General features: G+C 40.5%; 2 protein-coding genes across 3 annotated transcripts; both read left to right on the top strand.

Moving 5' to 3' along the window:
- The first annotated feature begins 406 nt into the window (after positions 1 to 406).
- mpc1 (mitochondrial pyruvate carrier 1) lies at positions 407 to 4,223 on the top strand. 2 transcript variants are annotated; one of them, XM_030095129.1, is made up of 5 exons: positions 407 to 609; positions 2,269 to 2,272; positions 2,543 to 2,639; positions 2,913 to 3,045; positions 3,321 to 4,223. In XM_030095129.1, exons 1-5 carry the CDS (start codon positions 539 to 541, stop codon positions 3,337 to 3,339), a joined length of 324 nt encoding a protein of 107 aa, XP_029950989.1. In that variant the 5' UTR covers positions 407 to 538; the 3' UTR covers positions 3,340 to 4,223. The 2 variants fall into 2 exon arrangements, with proteins under 2 accessions (XP_029950989.1, XP_029950996.1); XM_030095136.1 differs by lacking the exon at positions 3,321 to 4,223 and having other exon boundaries at positions 2,913 to 3,049.
- Positions 4,224 to 5,949: 1,726 nt separating this feature from the next.
- kifbp (kinesin family binding protein) lies at positions 5,950 to 13,005 on the top strand. Its single transcript, XM_030095081.1, has 13 exons — positions 5,950 to 6,432; positions 6,649 to 6,747; positions 7,481 to 7,560; positions 7,688 to 7,746; positions 8,934 to 9,058; positions 9,400 to 9,493; positions 9,577 to 9,689; positions 9,935 to 10,084; positions 10,391 to 10,465; positions 11,011 to 11,173; positions 11,263 to 11,437; positions 11,523 to 11,708; positions 11,953 to 13,005. Exons 1-13 carry the CDS (start codon positions 5,977 to 5,979, stop codon positions 12,089 to 12,091), a joined length of 1,914 nt encoding a protein of 637 aa, XP_029950941.1. The 5' UTR covers positions 5,950 to 5,976; the 3' UTR covers positions 12,092 to 13,005.
- Positions 13,006 to 13,278: the final 273 nt, after the last annotated feature.

Below are 13,278 nucleotides of genomic sequence, written 5' to 3'. Positions count from 1 at the left end.
TAGGCATTAATTTTTGATGGTTAGGGTAAGGGGCTAGGAAATGCATTATGTCAATGAGTGTCCTCACAACGATATAAGTACAAACGTGTGTGTGTGTGTGTGTGTGTGTGTGTGTGTGTGTGTGTGTGTGTGTGTGTGTGTGTGTGTGTGTGTGTGTGTGTGTGTGTGTGTGTGTTTTTAATCAGGCCATAAAACATTATTCGCTCAAGTCTTCCGATAATCAGTACTTGGTCCAGCAGTCTGGACCTGTATCAGTGTTGTAGTTTGATAAACAGCGCCCCCCAGTGGTCTGATCCTGGATCAGTGTCGTTGTTTGGTGAACAGCGCCCCCCAGTGGTCTGATCCTGGATCAGTGTCGTTGTTTGATGAACAGCGCCCCCCAGTGGTCTAGCCTGATCCCGGATCTGTGTGTTTACGGCAGTGTCGTGAACGCCAGCGCGGTCGTCCTCTGAGCAGTAAAGCCCGTCAGTCGCCCTTCAAACTCCTCAGAAACATCTCTGCTCTCGGATCTGAAGCTCGGCCGCCTGAAGTTAAAACCATGGCAGGGACGCTGGCCCGCAAAGCCATCGACCACCTGAAGAGCAAAGAGTTCAGGGACTATTTGATGAGGTGCGTGGTTTTCCAACATTAATGCTAACAGCTAGCAGCTACTTCATGTAGGCTAATATTTACCAGCTAGCTTTATATTTACTGTCCTGACGAAGAAACGTATGCAATTCAGTTTAAACGACTGCCCTCCACAAGGTTTGTTTTCTTATCTTCTAATGCGGGAGTATTTAAGTTCGAGGGATGAATAATTGTCAAGGACGAGAGCGAGTTAAGTTCACGTCTGTTTATGGGGATAGTGGTTTAATGTGTTACTCAACAGTTCTTGGAGAATTGTTCATCAAACTTATTGCAATACACGTGAAACAGGCGCGACTACTGATCTGAATGTGATGAAGAGAGGGTGATTGTTTGCTTTCTGGAGATCAGCTGTCATTGTTCCTGTCATTGAAGCTCCTTCATTCAGGAGGCTGTGTGAGTTGAGCAGAGGTTCAGATGTTCCCTTGTTTTCAGTCAGTCACAGGTGTTATTAAGAATACTATCAATTTTCCTAAAAGAAGTGATGAAGAATTAGTCAATGACAGTTTGTTCTGTCATGTTGACATTAAGCATCCATGTTTGTCTTAAAACTATAACTTTATCAGCTAGATAATGATAAAAGATTTGCACTTTATTTCAAATTGGGAGTGTTCTTTGTAGTGACATATTATAATGAAAGTAACTAAATAATTTACATGATGTAAATATGAGTAAAATATTAGAATTGAAAATGATACAGGTATTTGAGGAGCTGCTGTTGTGTGATCAGTGTTTGTTTTAAACTGTTTATCATAGATAATGCACACAAACGTTTATTTTATGCACAGAAAAACTTATTCCATTTGTGTTGTTGTCAATTGCTGGTTAAAGACATTGATAAAACAAAAAGCAACAAATGATGCATTGTCTGAAACCTCTCTACAAGTGTCCTCTAACAGGTAGTGTGTTTTTATTATGTAAAACCAAGAGGTTGAGCTTGAAAGTTGGCTTTAGTCTGCTTGAGGCCCTGTTGTGAAAACCATTTGTGTCAAAGGCAATTTCTTTACCTATGTTGCGAGTCAAGCTGTGGAAAGTTTCTAATGTCATTTAGTTGAAGTAGTACATTTTCTCACTTTTAAGACTCTGGCTAATGTTTACATGACTCCCTGGTTGTGTGTGTACTCGACACAGATCAGCCGCATTTACTCATTTAGATTGAAGTGGAAATGTTGACACAATGACACAGAAAGGCCCCCTGTTTGCACATTTAATGAATACACCGGACAATCCGTGACGTCTTCTGATGACCTTTGTCTTTAATATGCAAACAAAAGTCAAATAATTTCTCTGTCGATGTGAACATGTTGTGTATTCTGAAGGATTTTAGACCCTTGCACATGTGTGCTGAGCTGCTTTAGTTGCTCTGTTTGTTTCAGTGTTCACAAAGTTATTTACTTATTTTTGTAGCAAAACAATAATAGAGAAAATGACTGAGAGCTGCTAAACTTCAATCATATTTGTTATTCTGCAGTAACATGTAAAGAAATCATCAGTTTGTGATTGGCAAATTAATTGTAATAGGCCTTTAATCTGGATGAAGTGGCTATGATTTCTGTGTGACTAATGTATGTACAATTTATGTCTCTTCATGTTCTCCTCTCCTCTGCCTGGCATCAAAAATTCAAAACCTCAAACATTCATCAGCACGGTAAGCCAACAGATTTTCCATTTACATGAGTTGTTCCATCCAGGAGGTTTATTTTGTACTGTTTTGACCTCTGCTCGTTCTCTAATCACTGCCAGAACACTTTGGCAAGTTGAATGTTTTTTAAATGTTTACCTATTTCTGTATCCTCCCCAAAGCACAACCCAGCCCCTCACACCCTTTGACAAACCTTCTTTCTTTAATATATGGGGCAATTTCAACTTCACGCACAGATCACAATTTATCTAAAACATGTAACTTCTGTTTTCGCAGCATTTCTGGGGTCCTGTGGCAAACTGGGGTCTTCCTATAGCTGCCATCACAGATATGAAGAAGAGCCCTGAAATTATCAGTGGCAGAATGACCTTTGGTAAGAAAACATATGCATGTATCAGTGTGGACCTGCAAACATGCATGCTGTCTTTCCCTGTGAAACATTTTCAGTGCTCTGTTTTGGCTTTTCAAATTCCGATTCCTGTTCAACAGATTTACTCTAACTCAGTCAGCCTGAGATTTGCATGTAAATTCTTCAGTTTATGAGTCAAACTTTTAATTTTAGAGATCTGTTGCTGTGTGTGCAGGTTTTGTGTAAAAAGACAGTGTTGTATTTCACATGTTTATCATCGCCCGTCTTTCCCCACAGCTCTGTGCTGTTATTCACTGCTCTTCATGAGGTTTGCCTACAAGGTGCAGCCTCGGAACTGGCTCCTGTTCGCATGCCATTTGACCAACGAGTCGGCACAGCTGGTCCAGGGAGGTCGCCTCATCAAATACAAGTGAGAAACCATTTGTGGTGCATTTCGTAAGCAGATCTTACATGTGTTCATGGGTCTTCTGTGTCCACGCAACAAAGGATCCAGTGGATCAACTTCACATTTTATATTATTTATAGTGCTAGGAATTTGTGTGACTGATGCAGGAGTCTTAACTGGTGTTTGTCCTTTGCTCTACTCAGTATTCAGTTCAGTTCAATATACATGACAAGAGGGAAAAGTGGGATTGGCCTGAAGGTATTATTGTCTTTATTCTGACTGTTTCTTTGTCATTTCAGCCTTGAGAAAAAGGGATAATCTTCATAAAGAAGGCCGGACGCTGAGTGGCGCTGTGCTGCAACAACCGTGAACCCGGATATCAGAACTCGTGCACCGCAACATCAAATTGAATCAGTAATGTATTTTAGGAGATAATTAACCTGATGTTAGAGAGATTGGTAACTCGCTAAGTTTTAGTCACTTTATTACACAGACAGAAGGAAGTTGGTACTTTTGTTCTTGTAGTCAGGACTACTGCAGTGATTTAGTTTTCGATTTTAGCCGCATTTGAAGTGACACACCAGTCTGAAAGCCAGCGTGACAGTTTATCTTGTTACCTAGCACAGAGGATGCACCACTCGCTGTTACACACTTTCAGACTTTCAAGTTTATCCGATATTCTTTTTTTTTTGGTAACGTTTCATTTCAGGTCGTTGGTATAGATACTTTTTTTTTATCACATCATGACCTGCTTTGAAAATGAAATGAATAACAGTTCAGCTTGAAGTCAGCCTGTGCAGGATGGTTCATGCTGCTTTTCACAGTACGCAGACTTCTCCAATAACTTTTCCTTAAAAGACAGCAACAGCAGCTCAGCTGTTGGTGTCACTGTAGGAGGTTTGATACTATGCTGTAAATGTCTGTATAAATGATGATCTTGGTTCCAAACATGAATACATAATCCAGATAACTGTTTAAATTAAACACGATCTCACATTGTAAAGCATTGTAGTTTTGTTGATGCCTGAGTTGAGAATGTTTCAATCTCGAGTGGACAAGCTGCTTCTGTCGGTGCTGACCAAATGTACGGTGTGTTGTTGTCATTCACTTTAATTTATTGTCACTGTATAATTGACATTATTTTCCCCGATAAATGCTTTGATTCTCTGGGTTTGTTAAAATAAACAAGCTTTGAAAACACATGTACCATGTTCTTCTTTGCAGTGTCTGCTAGGTTTCCATAAAGTCCAGTTTTACAGCTGCTGTTTTCTTGTGATCCCTGTTTGTTATGAATATTTTTATTGTGTTATTGTCAAGGATCAATCCACCATCACACTTTAACATACATTCAATCATTGTCATCAGCTAATTGTCATCTTTCACTCTCACAAAAAGTTAGGGAACTACAAGTCTTTTCTTGAGCTTTCTTTCACTCATTACAAGATCAAATTGACAGTAAGATTGTTTCCAGGATTTCCAGACCTAATAGTGCATTCATCAATGATTTTGACAAAGTTCTGACTTCCAGATGCAATATTATGTGACTACCATCAAATTCCAGACTTCTGAGTGGGAACACTCCAGAGAACTCGTTGAAGAAAATCTCATGTATCAGCAAGGCATCATTTGAGCATCGAGATGAAATGTAGTATTTCCAAATTCTGCTCTGTGACAGTAGTTAATGTGAAAACAGTTTCACTTTGTTAAATTGACAATGCTGTGAAGCTCCAAAAGTCAGCATTATTTTCACATGACTCCAAATGAACTGAAGACTCTACAATGCTGACATGGCTATCATTTCTGCCTTCTATAACCACAGCCTTAAAAATAAAACAATGCTGTTCAGCTCGAACTTTGCTTTATTGTCCAATACTGACACCAAAGGCTTTAAACATTTAGAAACATTGTTTTCATGGTTTTCAACCACCTGTAATGAGGCGCTTCCACACTGTGCTAGTATTTATTATATGTCCTGTCAATAGAATATCCCATTACTCTTGTTACTTTGGAATTATGCATTTTCTTTATTTCTCATTTGAAAGAGCTTAAATATGAAGAAGACTCTTATTTGACTCTTATTTTATTGTGAAACACATTCAGGCATGGGAACTAGTCAAATATAACAAGAGTTACTGTGGTGTTGAACACCTTTTCAGCCCTGTAGATGTCACTTGTAGATCTGTTGGATGAAGCAAGTCTTTTTAGGATTTATAACTTTTTACGTATCGTAATCTACTACTGTATGTATCAGACAGAATTAGGGAGTGGGCGTTAGGAACATTTATTTTCTGTATTATTTCAACAGGACTAAATCATGCATCTCTCCAAAGCGTAACTGGAGGCAACCCCAGCTTCGGAGCAGTGGTGGCCTTGAGGTTAGAAAATAATCTTGTGTTTGCTTTGCAGGTTCACTCATCAGTCTCACTGTGTTGTTTCTGAGTTGGACACTTCTGATCTAGGCCAACACTGATAGAAAGTTCAAGCCAGATGGTGGCAGTAGTGCAGCATCATTCTTTAAATCTACCATCAACTTTAAAAGAAGAAGCTGCTTCAGTGTTGCCAGGTCAGCTTAATACAAGAGATTTTTTTTTGCTTGCTTCTGTCTAAAAATGAACAATAACGGCAAGCTGTGGTTCGTTTGAGCTTACTTCTTAAATTTCTTGTATTTTAGATGCTTGTTCTCACTAAAACAAAGCAAAACAAAAAAACTCAAGCATATTTTGGAATATTTTGATTTGAAAATATTGACTTGGCATTTTGGGGCTGTTCAATAAATTTGTTTGGGTTAGCACCCTCAGAAAATGTAGTATTTGTCCCTGTTTTCCCACATTTTTTTATTTGAATATTTTTTTTTTATATTTTTTTTTTAAGAGGGTTGTTGCTTGTTTACTTCACGTGATCTGGCAACCCTGCGCTACTTTCACGCAGCTGAGCGGTAATGAGACGGAGACAAACATGGCGTCGCTCAGCAGCGATGAGTGGAGAGCCGTCTGCGACAAATTCACCAACGCCCTCAACCTCACCGAGGTGGAATCACGAAACGACCCGGAGAACGACCCGTTCCGCTCCAAATACAAGGCCAGGGAGCTTCTCCGAGAGATCTACTGCTCCCTGAAGAGCTTTGAAGCGGGGGATGGAGAGGAGGACAGCAGGGGGGAGAGCACCGAGCAGCGTCCGCCCGAGGAGCCGCTGGACGGGCAGACGGAGGACGTCTTCGGCCGGGGCTTCAGCGCGGACTCTCCGGCCGGGCTGCGGGCCGCCAAGCTCGGGGCTGTGGAGTACTACCTGGGCGTGAACCATGTGGAGACGGAAGAGCTGTCAGCCGGCCAGGAACACCTCATGAACTGCATGAAGCAGCTGGAGAAATGCAGAGCGTCGTCGGAGAACGTGTCTCTGTATATCCATGTCAGGGTAAAGCTCTGAAATGCTCATGTTTCTTTATAGCTGCATGGCTTCCACATTATTTAGTCCATCTGTAAAGTTTCCAGTGTGATCATGAATCATTGTGCACTGACTCAGCACATAGGTGTGTGTCGTCCCTTCTTTGATAAATGCTTCCACTGTTTGAAGGCTTCAGAGGTTGCAGATCATCTGATGCTCATGTGTTGACCACCTCTGTGTTTCCAGAACCAGCTGGGCATCCTGTGGGCGGGCCGGGACGAGACTCAGATGGCTCAGGGCTTCCTTGAAACTGCTGAATCCATCTACCAACGTTACATGAAAGAAGTAAGGCTGGTTTTGATTTCAGCATTTTATTTTGACGCTTCATTTGATGGCACACATCTGAATCTCAGAAATGGCTTTTCTGTGTGTAATTTTGCATGTTCTACAACTCTCTCCCTCAATTCAAACTGTGGTGCTTATGTAACTCCTAAAAGTGTAGAGCATATGCAGGAGATGATTGCCTCTTATCTAGGTAGAATGTGCATATTATATTTTTGTATTATTCCAAGAGGCAATGGCGGCATGGGAGATATGCACCACTGCTGTCCACCACGTCAGTGTGTTGTTGTGGATCTGATTTGTGTGACTGTGCTGCTCGCCTTTGAGATCAACAATGATTCCTTTGTTGATAAGTCAGAACTCCGCATTGTTTCATGTCTCGTTTTGAAAAAATTGTATTCATCCCACTACCGTTTGATATTTTGTGATTGGTTCTAAATAAAACCATCCTCTGTTTAGGAGGATGTCATCTTATTTAGATGGCGCACAAATACAGTGCACCGAATGCTCCATACTTGTTGGCTTTACATGCATTGCTGCATTTCCCTTGGCTGGTGAAACTGAGTAGATAAAACATGGTAGGATTCAAACTTATCTATAAACACACGGTCATTATTGAACTTTTCAAAGAGGAACTTTTTGATTCACAGTCTTACACATGAAACAATGAGGTCAAGTAATCCAAGTGATCAATTTCAGCTATAACAAACAGATTTTTTTTTTTTGTTTTATGAAGGATGGAACTCCTCCCACTGATATGACTGAGTATTTCACTACTGAGGAGAACCAGCTGACACACCAGGAAAGGACCAAGAGGTGATCCGTTTACTAATACACCTTCACGTGTCACGTCTATGATCGCATATTTTCTTGATAGGATTAAGTTTTCTGCTTGCTTTCAGTTTACCTTCTTTCTTTTCCTTCACCTGTGTTTACCTGCCAGGTTTGAGTTGGCCTTCACCCACACCATGTACTACCTTGCACAAGTCTATAAAAGCCTGGGTGAGTGGGACAGTTTTTTGAGTCTCATTTGCGTATTTAAGCATCAAAATATTGACTCAGATAATATTGCTGCTTTGTTTCTTAATTTGTTTAAGAGTTAATCTTCCTTATGAGTTTGTTCCACAATTATTATAATTTTAATCTATTGATTGGTGTGTTCATAGTAAAATAGCTGCACACACACAAAAGTCACTTGCTAAAGTAACCAATTAAAATGAGTTACTTTCGCGAAAAAGTACTTTGTAACATGATCGAAATGTAAATATTTTGTTATCATTCATTGGCGTTACTGTCACGCACTGACAAAAGTTGAGTCCAACATTATTTACAATGGTTAATGCAGCGTTATGTACGTTGGTCTGATCTGACGTTGTTGTTTCACTTTAACCTATCAGGTAAAAGCTTTTTTATTCATTAGGGTAATTACATTTTCATTAAATAGCACTGTTTAACTTTTGTCTTTAATTTCTAAGATAACATACATGTCACCGAAATTCCGTGCTTAAAATAACAGGAAAATGATGGCTCCTACAAGAAGAAAAAACTATAGGATACATTTTGCATATGGATATAATATACCTAAATGTGCAATGTATTTTTTTCTGATGTGTATATTAGATTAGATACAACTTCATTGTCATAATTGTGATCAGCTGTGCTGCAACTGGGAGAGACCTAAAACATGCAGGAGCTCAACCCTCGAGGACTGGAGTTTGATGCCCTACCCTTCTCAAATAATATTTCAAACTGGACTTTGAAGGGTTTACTTTTTTTTTTAATTCATAAATGCACCAACATATGAAAAAAGTTAAGAAAAAAAACATTAAGGCATCAGTCTTCAACTGGAGGATAGAGGCAGCAACGGAGAGTAGTCCAGATCCTCTTCATCACTTTAGTGAAGCGCCTGGGACTGACTGAAAGAACTCTGGTGGACCCCACAATGTTCAGGGTCTGCAGAGCCTCCGGGGGCCGGACACACTTGTCTGTCCCGCCATTGTATCCTCTTCTGGACCATTTTTACTTTTATCATGTCGGTTAGAGTGAACCGATAAAATTAATAGTAGCATGACCTAAAGGTAAAGATATTGTCAGTTACTCATTGTAATTAGTTCTTGAAATATCCTGTAATTTTATGATCCTCCAGCAAGTGTTTTTCTGTCTTGAGTGGATGATGTCTTCCCTTCCAGGTCAGACCGAGCGTGCTGCCACCTACTGCCACAGTACCCTGCAGCGACAGCTACAACTGAATCAGTTCAGTCCGATGGAGTGGGCTTTAAACGCTGCGACACTGTCACAATATTATATCACCAAGGTATGACTTTTTGATTTTAACAACTTATTTCTGTCCTAAAGTCTCACAGAATAGTGTGAACTATGTGTTCAAGTAAACACACAGGTTTCAGATTTTCTTTTAAAAGGTTAGTTGGACTCACTATTGATGCTGGAAGTCAAACTCCATCAAAAAGGATTGATTCTTTCCTACTAAGACATTGCACAGGGCGAGGGTCGCAAAGACTGACTGCAGCTTGTGCTTTATACACCAAATGTAGAGGGTTTGACCTTTTGGAACAATTTTGCGGAATCCTGTAAATAAATAAATAAATAAATAAAAAGTAATTTGAGAGGAAAAAGTATGGAGTTTATGTCTTTCAGGGTCGATTTATGGAGGGACGGCATTGCCTCTCAGCAGCGACTGTCATATCAGGTCTGGCAGGAGAAGTTCCCTCTGAAGCTGCAGCGCAGGAGAGTGAGTCCCAGCAAAGCATTTCATCGGCGTGCAGATCAAAACAAATCAACCTTCTCACTTTTAATTACACCTCTGTATCTCAGGTGAAACAGAGAATGAACGCAGAGAACAGCTCAGACAGAAGAGAGCAGAGATTGCAAGATGTTGGATTAAATATTGTCTCAACCTTCTGGAAGATGCCAAGAAGCAGCTGGAGGTACTGCTGTTTTCTTTCCCCACAGGTTACAGATCTAAACCTATACAGGTGCTTCTCTAATAATTGTTTTATAAGATTATGAAAAATAAAAGTATTGTTTCTGAAAAGTATTCAAAATTGTTGTAAGATTTTGTGGATTTTCCATTTTGTTACCCAAAAGCTGTAATGATTTCCATTAAGATTCAAGAAATGGTTGAAACTTTGTAGATTGTAGGTGTTGAAAAATCTGACTGCTGTCTTTGAAGGACAACATTGGGGAGCTGGATCTCGATCGTCAGGATGAGCTGAAAAGAGCGAGACGACGGGAGGAGGAGGAGGAAGAGAAAGGCAGAAAGAGTGCTCTGCTTTTTGGCTCTGAAGACACCTTCGACTCTATTGCAAGTGTGGAAGAAAAGGTCTGTAGGTTGTGTTTGGTGCTTTTTGTGCTACTTGCTAAGAAAGTTGAAGTTACCTCTTTTTGTTTATCAGTTGTTGTCACTCTGACTCCAGTTCTTGCATTAACAAAAAGTTTGACTGAATTTCTGTCATAAAACGATGCAGAGACTACATATCTGTTCTGAACATTGAATTCATTGGACGTCACAAAGTAGAGATACTCCGTTCCATTATGGCTCCATCATGTTTGTGACACCTTTGTCTGTATAAATCCCACCATTAGAGGGCGCCGTCCTCCAGGTTAAAACTTGAATGTCTGTTTTCAGGTGATGTGTTTGTTCCCTCTGGATTTCACCGAGGCCAGGTCTGTGTTCCTGGTCGGACAGAACTATGTGACACAGGTATGGAGCACATTCTGCAACAGTGAGTCTTACTGAGCAAGATCACTGAGCCTGCAGCTCACATTTTCAATTGCATGTCTTAAGTTACCTTCACTTTTTAAAGTGTGTGTTGTAATGACAAATATCAATTACAACACATTTATTCCTTTTTGACTCAAAGTAGTTGTGATGAGAACAGAACAGAAAATCTACAGCACAGCAAAAAGCCGCTCATTGATTTGTCTTCTCATGGTGGCAGATAATGTCCTCAGTAATTTATAGCAAACAAGGCAGCAATCCAACAGATTTCTTCACTGGGGGAAAGGGGAAATAGAACACCCTAGAATATAAAGCTTTTTTCTTTTTTTTAACATTTTATATGAAATATATTTTAATAAGTTTAACATAAACCCACGGTGTATAAATTCAAATTATACACTATAATTTATGGAGTGAGTCGAAGTGGCGTTGTGGTGTCCTGAAGCACGTTGTTCCTCATTCTGATCATTGTTCATCTACATATATGATGTTTCATTTTGACTCTTCTTTCTTTCCACATTTCCAAGGCCAAGGAGTACTTCCAGATGGATGGATATGTGACCGACCACATCGAGATTTTGCAGGATCACAGCGCTCTGTTTCGGATCCTGGCTTTCTTTGAAGAAGATCCAGAGCGACGCTGCAAAATGCACAAAAGAAGAGTCGACATGTTGGAGCCGATCTGCAACGGTACCACTTCTGAAGTTAGAATTGTTCTCCGCTGTCGTCTTTGGAGCCGCTGGAAAACGACTGACTGAGTTTGACTCCGTTTCTTCCAGATCTGAACTCCAGGTACTACCTGATGATCCGCAGGCAGATGATGTTCGAGTTGGCCGAGACCTACAACGAAATGATGGACTTGAAGCTGACGGTGGCCAACAGACAAGCAGATACACAAACTTTAGATAACCACACCATCAAGAAATTCAACCATCTCTGCTCTGCTTCTGCCAAGTGAGCGTACAGTCGCCTGTGGATTACCCGTATGTGTCTCTGAACCTTCAGTGCAGTCACTAAGTAATGATCCTGTCCTCTTCAGGTACTACCAGATGTTCCTGGACTCGCTCTGTTCTCCAGAAGGGAAGTTCCCGGAGCACCTGGAGGACGAGGTGCTCCGGCCGGTTCTGGTGGCTCGCTTCAGAGTGGCTCGACTGCACAGCCGCCTCATCACCTCCTCACCCACCGCTCAGCTCGATAATCTCAACAAGTCCCTGGAAAACTACAAGTATGGTTTCACATTTTCTCTTTCTGTCCATCGCTTTCTGATTTAAAAACAGCTGATAGTGACAGAAATTAAAATCAAGGCCAATGAAGCATTTTGTCTCAGGTCCACGTCACTCTGGAATGAACAGTTGATCATTTGATTCAATCTCTTTACTACATTTAATGAAAGTTTTCGTATGAAAGCAATTTTTAAAATAGGATTGATTGTCCTGACGTTCACCCTTCACCTCCCCGCTGTCGTCCAGGTACGTGGTGCAGTATTGTGAATCCCATCCCGAAGCAGCAGCCGCTGTGGAGACAGAGCTGGAGCTCAGCACTGAGATGGCCGGCCTCCTTCCCCTCAAAATCAACCGACTCAAAGCAAAGCTGGCGACCAACAACTGAGCAGCGCCGCTTTCCACTATCTGGCTACCCTACTGCTGTTAACCCTTCTAACAGAGCCAATATATCGACTTTCACCAATCCATAATCCATGGACGCTCAACAACATCACAGTCCGACTCAGACTTACTTCTAATTGGTGATGGCCTCTTTTTTTTTTTTTTTGGTGACTGAGCGTGCTTCTTTCACAAGACCGTTTCAGTTACTTCGGCCGATCATGTTCTCTCTTATGAGTCTTGAATTTAGTGCTCTGTTTACTGCTAATCCAGATTACAAATGAAATACATTTTAAACATCTCAGTCATTGTTCTCAGCATGCTTACAGTAGCTTTCCTTTTATTGGATTGTATTTATATTGCTTCATTAAATTGTGTGCAACTATTTAAAGTGTCCTCTGTGAAGCTCAGTCTGATTCCTGTTTTTTTAATGTTGATCATATTGGTTTTCATTTATTGTGGCTTTATTTTCTATAAAGCGCTCCAGGCTCCTAACATCTTCGTTTACTTCACGAGTCTATTAATCACTAATCACTACGCGGCCAAAATGACATTGGTTTAGTACATCAATGCCAAATCTGCATGTTACGAGCTGCATCCGGAGAAGCTGTGTCGTTTCCCTTCCATCATATAAAGAATATCAACTGTTTCATGCAAACTCTAGTCTCTATATTGTAATTAAACCGATTAAGAAAATCAGATGTGTCACAATAGCAATATGTGCATTTCTGTTTGTTTTTGAGGGTGGAATAGGGAAGCCTTTATTGGTGTGTGTGTCCATGTGACGGAAATGTGAGGCTGCGGTAATTCACCGAGTGAAAAGCTGAAGGTTTGTCAGCACTGGGCACATGAGAGAACACATGGAATCTGTTTTCCCACATTATTGCAATGTCTGTAACTGTCCTAATAAAACAAATAATGCCTTAAGTGACTGAGCACTTATTGTTCTCTCGTTGAAATTACCGTGTTTAGTCAGAGTTTAAAGATTATTGTGATTAACAGGGCATTGTGCACCTGGACTTTATAGGTTGATACTGCGTCATTTGAAGCTTAATCAGTCAAAATTAGAAACACAAAAACTAGGGCATGTGGTCTGTGGCAGTATCTCAAACCATTGCACATTCCACTGTCCAGGATATACCTGAAAATATAGTTTTTTCTGGAGTTTAGTCCTGCTAATTGAACTTGAGTTAA

This window comes from Salarias fasciatus, chromosome 1 (assembly GCF_902148845.1).
Source record: "Salarias fasciatus chromosome 1, fSalaFa1.1, whole genome shotgun sequence".
NCBI classification, from domain to species: Eukaryota; Metazoa; Chordata; class Actinopteri; order Blenniiformes; family Blenniidae; genus Salarias; species Salarias fasciatus.
Note: the sequence above shows the minus strand (reverse complement) of the source record. Positions and strands in the feature narration are given on the sequence as shown.

Coding starts and splice junctions, on each gene's coding strand:
- mpc1 (XM_030095129.1), top strand. CDS start 539: ATGGCAGGGACGCTGGCCCGCAAAGCCATCGACCACCTGAAGAGCAAA. Junction 2,640..2,912: donor CAGTGGCAGAATGACCTTTG/GTAAGAAAACAT, acceptor CTTTCCCCACAG/CTCTGTGCTGTTATTCACTG.
- kifbp (XM_030095081.1), top strand. CDS start 5,977: ATGGCGTCGCTCAGCAGCGATGAGTGGAGAGCCGTCTGCGACAAATTC. Junction 9,059..9,399: donor CACAATATTATATCACCAAG/GTATGACTTTTT, acceptor TATGTCTTTCAG/GGTCGATTTATGGAGGGACG. Junction 10,085..10,390: donor TTGCAAGTGTGGAAGAAAAG/GTCTGTAGGTTG, acceptor GTCTGTTTTCAG/GTGATGTGTTTGTTCCCTCT.